Source organism: Melozone crissalis, unplaced genomic scaffold, assembly GCF_028551555.1.
Source record: "Melozone crissalis strain CALT ecotype California unplaced genomic scaffold, PUWL_Pcris_2 ptg000027l_1, whole genome shotgun sequence".
Lineage (NCBI taxonomy): Eukaryota > Metazoa > Chordata > Aves > Passeriformes > Passerellidae > Melozone > Melozone crissalis.
Genome location: NW_026535805.1, coordinates 36,208,457 through 36,221,394, shown reverse-complemented (window position 1 = coordinate 36,221,394; position 12,938 = coordinate 36,208,457). Strand labels below are relative to the sequence as shown.

The following is a 12,938-nucleotide window of genomic DNA, read 5'->3' as shown; positions in this document are numbered from 1 at the left end:
ATAGAAAATCAGTGCTTTGCACTGCTTTTTAGTGTCCCAGTCTGCTATATTGTCTTGCAAGTAGGGTGACTGATTCTCTCCTTTTTCTGAACCCTTGCTGGTGTGGCAGAAGGAGATAGCTTAAAACTCTGGCAAATATTTCTCAGTGTGGACAGAACCTTCTGAACCTCCCTTTGTTGAAATTTCATGTTATGGCTATGGAAAAGGAAAACAGCTAATTGTTTTTGTTTGCCTGATGGAGTTTTCAATTCATTTACTCTTTTATGCATCTTTATTTCAGTAATCTATCAATTTTGTCAGTGATACTGGTTTTTGCGTCCCCCTGTCCATGTCTCACCTCCTCCCCAATTTTATTCATCATGAACTCAGACACCTGGCAAAAAGGGAAGGAAATGGCATAAAGCCACTCAAGTGGCAGAGCACTTTGCAGAGAAGAATGGAAGATAATATTTGACAGTGGTTCAGGAGGAGAGTAAGAACTGGGGGGTAGGAAGAGGAAAGGGGCTGTGTTGTCTAAAATATCTGCTAGGTTCTAATGTTACCTGAACTCTGATTTATTCTGGAATTGCTCTGGTGAGGTCAATTACAAATACCAGCAGTAAGTATAATTCAGTTTTTGAAGAGTTGTCATTTGCTTTTTTTTGGTAACAGTAAAATCTCAGAACATGGTCTAGAAATTTTACATTTGCTTCTTTCATGAACACTTGATGAAATCTAGTGTGTAAGGCTGAATTTGAGCAGTTCAGGGGCTTATTTTTGACCTTATCTTAGAAATAGGTGATTTTTTTCAAAGGCGTTAATACCATTCCAGGTGATCTAGCAGCAGAAATTTAAGGTCATCTTTTCTCTTTATTTCCACTCCTTTTAAAGATGCTTCTAGGGACCTTTTTTCTTTGGAATGGAGGTTTCTGAAAGCTTAGAGTATCTTGTTGCAGCCTATTGATGCAATTTCTCCTTTTCAATATCTTCTAGAGGTTTGGAGTTTTTTCTTCCCTTAGCCTACCCTTGACTCCTAGTCCTGTTTCTTGTTGCCTAATTACTGACATCAGTCTCCCCAAAGTCATGCTGTGTCTTTCCTTGTTAAAAGTGCATATAAGACTTGTTGTTATGAGAGTGAAAATGCAGTCACAGGAAGGTGAAGTGTTGTGCTCATGTTTGCATATCAGGTCAGCTGCTGAGCCAGGAATAGAAGTCCTGTCTCATGACTCAGTGCCCTAACCGCTGGCCTGCGCCGCCTCTCCGGAGCACCGGTCTTTTCCAAGAATATAGTGGTGATGGCTATAGGAGTAACTACAGCAAATATAGGAGCTTTGCTTCCTGCTCTGGCAGGGCTCCAAGGCTTATACACAGCTTATAAAACAAGTGGAGGAAAAAAAGCTTTCTAAAGGAGCTCCTAGATAAGTTCTGTGAAGTTACGATTTGCTTTGCTTTGTTTAAAAACAGCAGCAAAAAAACCCCCAAAAAAACCAAAAAAAAAAACCTAATTGCAGATAGCTTTCCTGAAGGTTGAGGATGTGGAAAAAAGTTCCATGTGTTTGAAAGTCAAACTTTGCTCTACAAATAACCTTAAGAGCGGCCTGTGATTAAATCTTTTGTATATTCAACAACAAACTCATTTTATGCAACCGCAACTATGATAAAATTGAATTAAATGAACCTGCCTCTAAGAAAAGATACTGAATAGCTGAGTAGCACATTATTCAATGAATGGAAAACAGGGAGGCTGGCTGGAACTGCTGGGAAATGGTTTTAACATTCTATCGGGCTAAAGAGCAATTCTGTGAAATCACTGTATTTGTTTCCCCCCTACCTCCCCGCCCTCATTTTTTAAATAGCAGTGCTCTTCATACTGTCAGAATTCAGTGTTGTGACACCCCTACTCAAAAGTTATGACAGCAGTGTAATGACAGCTACTGCCTCTTGAGAATCAATCAGGCAATTAATTTTGTAAATGAAATGCTGATTATACAAAGCTTCACATGAGAGGCCCAGTGATTAAAATCAATTTAACAAATTGTTTCAGGTGGGACTTGATTAATAATTTGCCATAAATGCTGAGGATATATGACCAGCATACCTTTTTGAGTGTGTGTGTGTGTGTGTGTGTGTGTGTGTGTGTGTGTGTGTGTGTGTTAATATAGAACTATATATATCACTGGGAGTGGAAAAAATCTGCAGCTAACTGTATGTACTTTTGGCTTGTGACCTAGATGTGATTGGTTATAGCTTTTTGTGGGTACTCTGTCATCCCCAGTGTCCACAATTTCACTTTCTCAGCTAGCGTTGTCTCCAGCAATTGAATACAACTAACTTTTAATTTTATAGCTGTGAGTAAAGGCAAGTAGTTGAAAAAGTGTATTCAGATCCACATGAATATTAAGTTTAGGAAGTTTTTTCTTTAAAATTTAAAGTGGATGTGGGATTTTTTTCCATTTACATCCCTCCCCCCGTCACTTATATTTAGGACGTTGTGCATTTTCCCCCTCTTACTGCAATACTTCTCTGCAGGCAGCCTTCCTGCAGAGCTCCCCTCGTTCCACTCAGGGCAGTGCTCTATTCCTTGGCTGACAGACACTATTTTTAGTACATCCTTTTCTGTCCATCTAACGCCGTGTTTGTGTAAGAGCTGTACAAAGTAGGTAAGGGAATTTTTTTTCTGAGTTCCAGATGGCAGCCATGCACAGTGAGTGAAGGTGTTTACTTGTCTAGGAAGCTGAGAACCTCATTGCCAGACAAAATAGAAGTAACTGGTATTCTGGGTGGGGCTTTGCTTTTTTAAACTTGGTTTTCTGGGTTTATGAATGGATTTTCTCTTCCTTGTTGAGCCATAGCCTTGGCTACTGAGGAGGCCTTAAAGCTTTGAGGCATCCAGTGATAAATGTAGCCTGAGAACTTTAGGTTGCTATTTTGCCTTGCTATGTGCCTTGCTTTCCTGCTGGGGGTTGCTATTTTGACAGTTGAAATGCCAGACTGAGGGCTCTGCCCATGTCTGCCCGTACTCCAGTGCCCAAGCTGCTGTATTGGTGCAAAGCCATCCAACACAGGCAGTTCTGGGTTCAGACTGGGCTGTGGATTGGAGTAGCCAAAGCGTGGTCGTGATATGGCAGTGCATAGGAGAAGCAGCTGGAATGAGTGACCTGTTCTGTAGTGGCAGATAAGTTTGCTAGAAGACATTTTAAAGAACCCCTGAATTCTGCTGTGCTTGAAATTGCTGCAGACTTGGTGAGGAGGGGAGCAGAGCTTCTGCATGCCTGAAGAAAAGTGGGCATCCTTCTTTGCAGAGGCATCCAAGTTGGACAAAACTAACCTAAAGACAGGACTGTAATTCCTGAGTACTTCCTGGAAAAAGTTTGATATTAGGAAAGTGGGTTACAGGAGAAAACTGAATGTTCAGGTGTGATGAGGACAGATGACACACGTTAAGCTGACTTCAGAGTAACCTGTTAGCTGTCAGTAGCTGGCAATGACAAAGGCAGGTTGAGGGGCAGCGGTTCTGGGCTGTATATCCATGTGAACTTGTCAGAAACCTAGGATTGTTTTGGCCATCAGCTGTGTTAATGTGTATAATTGTTTCTTGATGTTGTATTAACCTTTGCATGCACTTGTAATGGCAACTGAAGAGGTTAGTTATGTACACTTCATTAAAAACAAGTTTCTTTTCTTTGCAATGTTTGTTGTGATTTGTTCTTTTAGTATTTGTTCAGTTTTATCTATATGCAAAATTATAAATAGAGAATGGCTGATACACAGGCTTTACAGGTTGTATGTGTTAAAGAGGACTCGGAAGAAGGCTGAAAAACAGTATATCCTTCTACCTCACCCTGCAGAAACAGTTGCTTGTAGAAATTATTTGTAAATGGTCTAGGCAAGTAGTAGTTGATTCTTTGTGGGGCATAGCTTTGATGTTTTTTTTCTTTCGCCTTGTTAATTACTTACTTTCTGTTTTGAGTGGGAAATAATCTTTCTGATGTCTCCCTGCAGCTGAAATCAGACACTATGCAGAGCCTTTAAGACAAGCAAAATGGCTATTTATGTTAAAACTCTGCTAGTGTGTGCTTCTTCATTTACTGGATTTTCTTTCATCATAGACTTATGTTGAACTCAGCTTTTTGTTTTTGCTTATTACTTATTGTGTTTGAGCAACTGCCTTTTAAAATTAAAATTCTAGTAAAAGAGACAGTAGATTTCCTTTTTCAAAAAAATAGCATGTTTACTATTCACCTCTCAGACTTTATTATTAATGTTAGAATTTAATGCTGTACACTCATACTTTTTTAATAGTTGCTTGCAACTTTCTTAAATGGATATTGAAACATACTTGACAAGAGTTGTTTTGATACTCCCTCTTTTGTCACGTAAAAATGTTGGCCGAGGCGTCCTTGTACATGTTCATACAAATGATGACATTATCTAGGAGTGGATTATCTTTTCTGCAGTTCCATCCTCAAGCCAGCTGTGTCATTGTATTATAGTGAATACTTGTGATTATCTTCAGCGATAAATTTGTGACTTGGTGCCTGACATAGAGTTGAGAGCTCCATGCCTGTCTTCCTTGGAATGTCGGTAACCGATTGTCAGCTGTCTTTACTTATTATGAGGTTTCAAGGCTTTGGTTTTTATACAGAGATATGTTTTCTTCTTTTTTTTTCTTTCTTTTTTTTTTTTTTTTAATATGGAGACAGAAGCTTTGGCTGCAGATCAATGAATAAACAAAGAGTTATTGTATTCATAGCTCTAGGAGTTTGAGGGGAAGCCTACTTGAGAGTGTTGAGTTCATGTTTTTTTGTTACAGGCACAAATGATGGAGCATTACTTGGGATGCTTTGTGGCTTATAGTTGCTTTATATCGCTGCATTTGCTGTTGTCAGCCAAACTAATGCCTCTTTCAATTTTTTTTTGTTTAAACAAGAAAGCACACTTTCACTTGAAAAGTAGTTATATCTCTCATGTAAATACTCATCTTCTAGTGAATTGCTCTGTCTGCCTTGTAGAAAAGAGCACTAGCTGAATGGGATTCACATCTAAATCCCATTGTGACCTTGTTCAAGTGTCTCCCACTCCTCCCTGTCTGGAGATTTCAGTGGTGAGGGTCTTTGTGGCATCTTTAAATGGAAATGTTAGTTGCATTTTGGGACAGTGGCTGGTGTTGTTCATAAATATAATTCAAATAAACATTTTGTTGTTAGAAGTGAAACGCTGGTTGATAACTTTATAGTGGATAAATATATATATGTAATGTGTGCATAACTACAGTAATGCCTTAAAAGTAAGAGCTGGTTTTGATCAGACTGCTTCTCAAGTTACTGTCTTGTGCAAGCTGCCTCAGATCTGAGTGTAGATGATGTAACTGGAAAACACTGCCTAAACAACTGAAGAAAATGGTAGTGTATTTTTCTGTCACTTTAGAAAAGGCAAAATTAAATCTGCAGGTACTTCAGGGTGAGGCGATTTATTTGATTGTTTTGGATGGGAGGAGAGCAGGAGTGGTGGTGATACTGAGTTTATAAGTGGGTGTAGAATATTAATTTTTTCACTTCTGCATATAGCAGAAATGTTGAATTTATGTATTCTTTTACACAAAACATTGAAAAAAGGAGCAGGTATGAGAAAAAGGTTGTCAGTTACTATTTGTAGGTAGTGTAGGTTTTTCAGTGTCCTACCTTAATGGTTGTATTGTCAATCTAAAGACTGAGAATGAAACCTTGGCCCTGTTGAAATCATAAGCAAACCTTCCACTTTTAAGGTGGAAGGTTTTTTAAGGTGCTCATGAGGCAGATAATAGGCAGAACTCTTACGAAATGCTCTGTTCTCACAAAGCCTGATAGTACATGTGCAAATGAATCTGATACTGACATGAGATAGGCACTGTTATAAAGGGGTTATAAATTATGGTATTTCTGTGGACTGAAGCAAAGAACAAGACTGAGGTATTTTGAGGAACTGCAGATCTACTCAGTTTTAATGAAATGCAGTAAGTTGAAGAGGAGGTGCAGAATAAGAAGCAAAAGGCAGAATCCATCTAGGCTTACCTAGAAGAATATGGCAGTAAAAAATAGCATGAGCAAACACTAGATAAACTGGCAAAATGGTAGTGTGTGTATCAGGAGTCAAACAGCACTAGAGAAAAATTGGGATGTTCTCTAAGGGCAGGAAAAGAAACAAATGGATATCGATTACTACCATGACACTAAAATAAAATTTAATAAGTGATTAAAACTTTGCACTACAGCATGTAATAGAAAGTAAAGGCATGGAAGATGTGAAAATACATGCTCATCCATTCATAGTCAAACATGAATGCTGGGTTTTAGAGGAATGTGATGCAGTTAGAGCAATGCTGTCATTTTTGGTAGATGTTAGAGAGCACTTGTGGAGTGGTTGGGTTATGATCCCTACAGCATAAAGAGGAATACATAAAGAGGGATAAATATACATCTCATAATCATCCTGTCACTGAAAACTTGTCTTTGAAAACTGTTGGAACTGATGTTAAAGAAAATATTGGAAGTTAATAAATATTAAAGGAACCTTCAGATAAGATTATTTTATGTCTCAATTAGCAACTTCTTTTAATAAGTTTTCAAAATGTCATGGATGAGAGAAAGTCTTGCTATAAGAAAGAAATCAGATAGTCTACAAAAATGATAAAGCTGAAAACTGTGCATGCATTAAAGCTGGAAAAAGTTACATTGAAATTTTTGCCTTCATAGGAGGGAGGACAGTACTTGATGAGCAGCTCTTCTTTCTTTCTGTTAAGTGTATGGCTCCAGATCTTCCTCGCCATACACTGTTCTTAAGACAAAATTTGTGGTTTTGTTACAGAGTTTTCAGTGGTATTGATCATGAACATATTAAATTCTAAAATCGGTTCTTTGTTGAAGAAATGATGGGGGTTTTTTGTTCATTTTTTGGTTGAAACACACAGTTTCTGAAAACACTTTCAGAGCACCTCTACCATCAAATTCAAAAGTTGTTGCAGTTGTAGATATGCAGCATTTCCTGCAATTTAAGCCCCATGATTTCAAGTCAGGATGCATTAAATTGGTAAATTTTGAACTTTTTTTGATTTAGTGAAAACTTGTGGCAGATGCAGAGTCCATTTCTGCCTGAGCAGCACACAGCTGCTTTAGATGGTAGGACAGTTGTCTCCTGCATTCACTGCCTGTATGATAAGTGAAGCCCTGCTCCAGTAGCTCACCCTGGCCCCTTCACTGCCCTGTGCTGGGTGGATACCTGGGGTGGGCACGTGTGCTGCCTGTGAGGATTGAAGTGTGGCTGTGGGTTTAAGACTGCTGCATCTGTGGAGGAGACAGACCTAATGGTGCAAGGGCAAACTTAATTCCATGAGCTCTCAACTTCTGCAGTAATAATCTTTCTTAAGCCTGGGGGAGAGCTGACTCTTTGGTTTTGTTTTGCCTTGCAGAAATATGTTGACAGCCACTGAGTCACTGGTAGATGTCTTCACCTTTAGCTGCACTGCATAGAGGGTTGAGATCTAATCTGAAGGGAGTCCGAAATAGCGGTGGTGACTTGCCACCCCCCATAAGGACCTACTGGTGCATAGGATGAGAAATGTTTCCTCACCAAGTCTGTCTTCTCCAACCGTAGAGATCATAGAACTACTATGTTCTACTGTTTCTTCTTTCCCTGAGGTCTTTGGAGGGAGGAGGGAAGAGGCAGCACTGATAGCTAGGGTGGGTCCCTGTGAATTGTCCCAGTAATTTGTCCAGGCACAGTCACTGCTACCTCAGTCTAGCCCTCTCATATTCGAGTATCTCCAGTCCTTGGTCCAGATTCTTGACTTGCAGTGTTCACAATAAGTTCTGAGTATGTCCCAGTCCCTTCCTCCCAGTGACCACAGCCCCCTTGATTCCAGTGTTGTGTGAGACACTGCAGCCCCTGGTGCCTGGATTACAGCAATATCTGAGGCTCTTCATCCCTCCACCTTTCTGAATTGGAGGATATCACCTGAGGGAGAGAGGAGTGGCTTGCCTGAAGAGAACATGGAGAAGTGTAGTGATGGCAGGCTGGTGAGAAGGAGGGAAGGAAGGATGCACTGGCAGGGAGGCTCACTCTCCCAACACACATACAGAAACTCTGCTGCTCGGAGGTCACTAGTCCAAAGGACAGAGACTCTTTGGCCTGTGTCCATGTCACCTCCTGACCTTGTTTCCTCCTCTCCCCTTCAGCTCTTTCTGCCTCACTTCTGTTTCCATTGCTTTTTTAACTCACTGTCCCTCTTCCTTTGTCTGGCAAATTCAAGGCAGCTTCCATGCACTTCGTAACTCCTCTGAAGAAACCTTGCCCTGCACATGAGGATGTGCTCCTGTTTATTCCTCCTGTGCTCCCAGTCTGGTGACATTCAGGTGCTCTCTCTGACAGGGGCACATGCCTTACCTTTCATGAATGTCCAGTGTCACCCTGGGAAATTAAAATTCTCTGCCTCAAAGAGATATTTTCAAGTGTTTTATGTGAGAACATAAACGATGTATTTTTCTGTGACCTCATTCTAAGACATAGCTGAACTATTTCTGCTGAATTTTCCAGAGAATTTCAGCCTCAGGCATACATATGCCCTGGAAAATTTCAGCCTAAACGCTTGAAGTTTGGCAAAGTTTATATGCACCTGAAAGTAGTCTTAATAATGGATAATGTCAGATTGTTTTAGCTGTGTAGCTATCTGCATTGTTTATATTTAAGAGTTGGATGCAGAGAAGAAAATATTACACTCAAAATTAATCAAACTTGAATTTAAGTAATGTGCTTATTGGAGATGAGACTTGGAAATTATACCCTGATACAGAAGATGGTAGCAATGAAAAGTGCTGTTTGGCTTCATGGGCATCTAATGGAGGAAGCTCAAGACTCACTTTGAATAAGGATTTATGCTTGAGAAGAAGAATATGACAGGTGATGCGCCGAACATTAAAATACAGAAGTAAACATAGATAAAATGTTGTGGTCTATAGGAGGAAATGTAAGTTTTCCCCTGGGACACTGTAAAAAGGAATCTATAAGGCTTAGCTTTTTTCTTTTTAGTTGAAACTGTGGTGAGAGTGCATGATGGCCTAAAAAAAACCAAAACTGAGAGAGAATGTTGTTGTGGATCAGGTGATCTGCAGTGGTTGAGGAACCATTGATTTTGAAGAGTATGAAATATAAATAGTAAATTACCCAGAGACATTTAGTGGCAAAGATAGAAACTTCTAATCTGGCTATAGAGCAGGCAAACAATAAAAGGAAAATTGCTGAGTAATACTTATCCAAAATTAGTAGTGAATGTGGAATGTGTTATGGTAGCAAAAAAGGGCAGTCCTCTTCTGAAGTGAATGGAGATTCCTTTAAGGAAGAGGTTATCATTTCCATCTCCTCAGGTGTAGTGTGCCCATAGTCAGAATACTTTATTAGTTTTGGGCAGGAGGGGGATATTTGCCACTTTCATGAAGATAAGATTGTGATAGGCTTTTTGAAAGCTTCCCTGAACATTCTTCCATTAATCTAACCAGAACTCAGGAATTAAAAAATGGATGTCATATTAACAATACAGGGCTGCACTTCACTGAAGTATGGTATTTTTTCTGGTTCAGTTAGTTCTCAGTAATAAAACATGAGAGTAATACTACACAATGGTTGACACCTGTCCTGAAACTGTTACAGGGCTTGGTAAGTGCTGCCAAAAAGTCTAAAAATAAAACTTCTCCCCCTTGCCTCCCTTCCCCCTCCATCACTGGTTGCAGTTTGGTTTTTCTGAGGTCTATTAAGGAAGCAAATAAACTTTCATGTAAAATATGGGTTATGACTTGCTTTTTGATCTGGAAACTTCTTAGTGTGCACGAAAGCAACAGGAAAATGCTGAAATGCAGTGTTCTGTGTGCACTGCACTTCTTGGAAACTTTATTTTCTTTCCAGTTTCTCCTTTTTTCTGATGTGAGAGAACATGACAGTATAGATATTTTCTCAAGGTTAAGTGACTTATCCACTGTTTGTGTCTCTCTTGATACATATTTGTTTTTTGGTGCTTTTTTTTTTTTTAACGTTAAGGGCAGTGATGTTAATCAGTGTGCAGCAGTGTATTTAATTATTTCTTAGGCTGAAATTTTTTGGGGAGATTTTCTGCTCTCTGTCTGTATAGGTAACAGTCAGCCTCAAGTTATAGTGCAAAATATTTTCTAAAGTTGTTTTAAATGGAAGGGAAGTCCCAGACTTACTACTCAAAACCTCATCTAATTAATCAGAGAACCCAGGGTATGGTGCTTTGCCATTTTGTCCATCGAGTCAATATTTGATGTGTAAAGCACTGAGAAAACACTCGCATCATTCGCCCGCAGTGAGCATGACGATTCTGACCTTTTTCTTTGCATGTCTTAAATATTCCTTTGCTTGTGTTTGCCAACAGGGCAGCCCGATGGACCCGATGGTGATGAAGAGGCCGCAGCTGTACGGCATGGGCAATAACCCTCACTCTCAGGCACAGCAGAGCAGCCCCTACCCCGGGCAGTCCTACGGCCCTCCCGGCCCCCAGCGCTATCCCGTGGGAATGCAGGGCCGAGCCCCGGCAGCCATGGGAGGAATGCAGTATCCACAGCAACAGGTTTGTGCAGGATTTTTCTGGGTTGCTTTGGTTTCCCTCCTCTCTTTCTCTTCCCTGCTGACATTCCGGTAAATACAGAGGGGCGAGAGAAAACCCTCAGAAATAAGTATTTCTTGTGCAAAAAGAGGATGAAGGGCTGTTTTAGAACTAAAGAAATTATGTTCACAGTGTGAATGTTTTCTGAAATCCCTTACAGTTCAAACAGGGTTTAGTTTGTTGCTGGGATCTTTCTGGAGAGAGAGAAGTATGTCAAATGCCATGAGTTTTCTTTTTTTTTTCCAGTTGACAACACTTAGTCTCGCATATTTTTTGGCTCTTTTCTTTGCTGCTGTTGCTATTTTGTTCTTGGTTTTTTAGGGTTTTTTATGTTCTCTTTCTCTCCAGCTTACACACACTTAAATGTAAGATGAAAACCTAGAGCTGACATCAGTACATCAAGGCTAGTGTAGTCCAGTGCATACAAAAGTGGTAGATATTTATATCATCTGTTTGTTGTTGTGGTGGTTTGTTTTCTTTTTTCTCCTCATTTTGATAGGAGTCTGTAGCTTTTCTTTTTTTTTTTTTCTTTTCCCAAGTCTTTAAAGACAGGATTTTTTTTTATTGTATCAGAGTACATAGAAAGGTAAGGATCTTCTTTTTATCTTCTTGGATTTCACTGCTGATGGAGACCTTGTGCTTTTTTCCTACCCTTTTTAAGAAGGTCAATCTCAATGTGCATACCATGTACTAAGGAAAATACAGCAGTTTTCAAGAGGGAGAGATAAACTGAGGTTATCAAGAAGTTTAAGTTAGCTATTTTTTTTTTTAAATTAGGGATATGAGCGTAGGCAGTGAGAGCTCTACGCTGCCTTGTGAGCCGAACAGCTTAGTAACTTGATCATTAATGGGAAAGAATATTTGTTTTGTGCAACTGTGCAGTCACAGATTAGTTACTTTTTATATTTATTGTTTAATATAGAAAATAAGATAAAATTTTGGACTCCTGGCAGGTAGGTTTCTGGCCAGTTCTTGTTATTAACCATCCAGTAGGACAAGATGTTAATCCGGCAGGTAATTAAATAACAGTTTCAAATATATTATAATATCATTATCACAGGTCTTAATTTTTATTCTTTTCTGATGTTAAATAGATAATTACTGGTAAGAGATTATTTAGTTTAGAAATGCCAAACTGTATATTTGATTGCTAGATGCAGGCAGCAAAGCATTTTGCCAGTTGCAAAAGGGAGTTGAAATTGAATAAAGGAGGCTTTATTTTCCTCTGTGTATCTGTAACCGAAGTGAAGTTATTAAAACACATTTTTAATTTAAAAATGAGTTATTCTGTGTTACGGCGACGAGTGTTGAATTTTCAGAGCGTTCGCTAATTGCTGGGTAATTGTGAATGAGCCGTCGGGCGGCAGTGAGCTGGCGGCGCCATTGGCTGCCGGCCCCGTCCGTCCCTCGCAGCGCTGCCCTCCGCGGCAGGGCCAGCCCAGCCCGGAGCTCCTGGGGAGCACGGACGGGGTAATTATGACATTGAGCTTTCATTGAACGGACATCACCACCTAGGCATGGTTTTGTTTTGGACAGCCTCCAGAGCTTCGTGTGTTTGGTTTGTGAACCTCTAATGATCTGAATCCAGTTCTTTTCATATTGCTCATATATTACCACCTTTCTACAAAGGATTAAAATGCAGGAATGCAGGTTTGTAAATTGAATTGCCAACTTACCAGCTGAGTGGTAAGTTGTCTTTGGCACAGGATGCCACAGTTTGATTCCTGGCTGGATTTTTACTCCTGTGACATGAATATTAAGTAAGGAGAGCCTAGCTATGCTTGTTAAAACTGTGTAGCACGTACCTACTTTAGATATCATATATATATATAAAATACATAATATTGCCAGAAGTTTCAGAAGATGAATCTCAGCACTTTCTGGAAATTGGACTGCTTTACAGTGTCACATTGAATTTATCGAAAGCGCAAGGCACTTCCAGAAACTTGATTGGTTAAAAAATACTGGGCCTTAGACACATACTGTGCTCAGATTTAAGTATTGTGCACAGATAGCACTGAGTAGATGGATTATGAGGGTGGAAGTGCCACACTGTAGGAAGGGTGGGAAGCATCAATGGGAGAGATTGTTCTTATTTTAAGTTATAGTTTGCTGTTGCTCAAAGATAGCTGAGGGTGTCAGCTCTGTTTCCTTGGATGAAACAAGAAGGCTTTTTGTTAAACTGTGAAGATTTCTGAATTTTGAAGAAGACCTTGAAATGTTAAGTCTGGCTCTTTGTCAGCAAGTGTTGTGGCTTGAGGTTAGAACTATGGGACTTGACAGATTTTAACTTGCAGGCTCTGCTGCAGAA

The 12,938-nt window shown here is 39.7% G+C and overlaps 1 protein-coding gene across 4 annotated transcripts in view; it reads left to right on the top strand.

The window, feature by feature from the left end:
• Positions 1 to 12,938, top strand: part of ARID1B (AT-rich interaction domain 1B) — a 324,803-nt gene that overhangs the window by 21,353 nt on the left and 290,512 nt on the right. For all 4 annotated transcript variants that reach the window (XM_054279185.1, XM_054279184.1, XM_054279183.1 and 1 more), the window contains exon 2: positions 10,397 to 10,591. In XM_054279185.1, the coding sequence (XP_054135160.1) occupies positions 10,397 to 10,591 (195 nt within the window). The remainder of the gene's footprint in view (positions 1 to 10,396; positions 10,592 to 12,938) is intronic.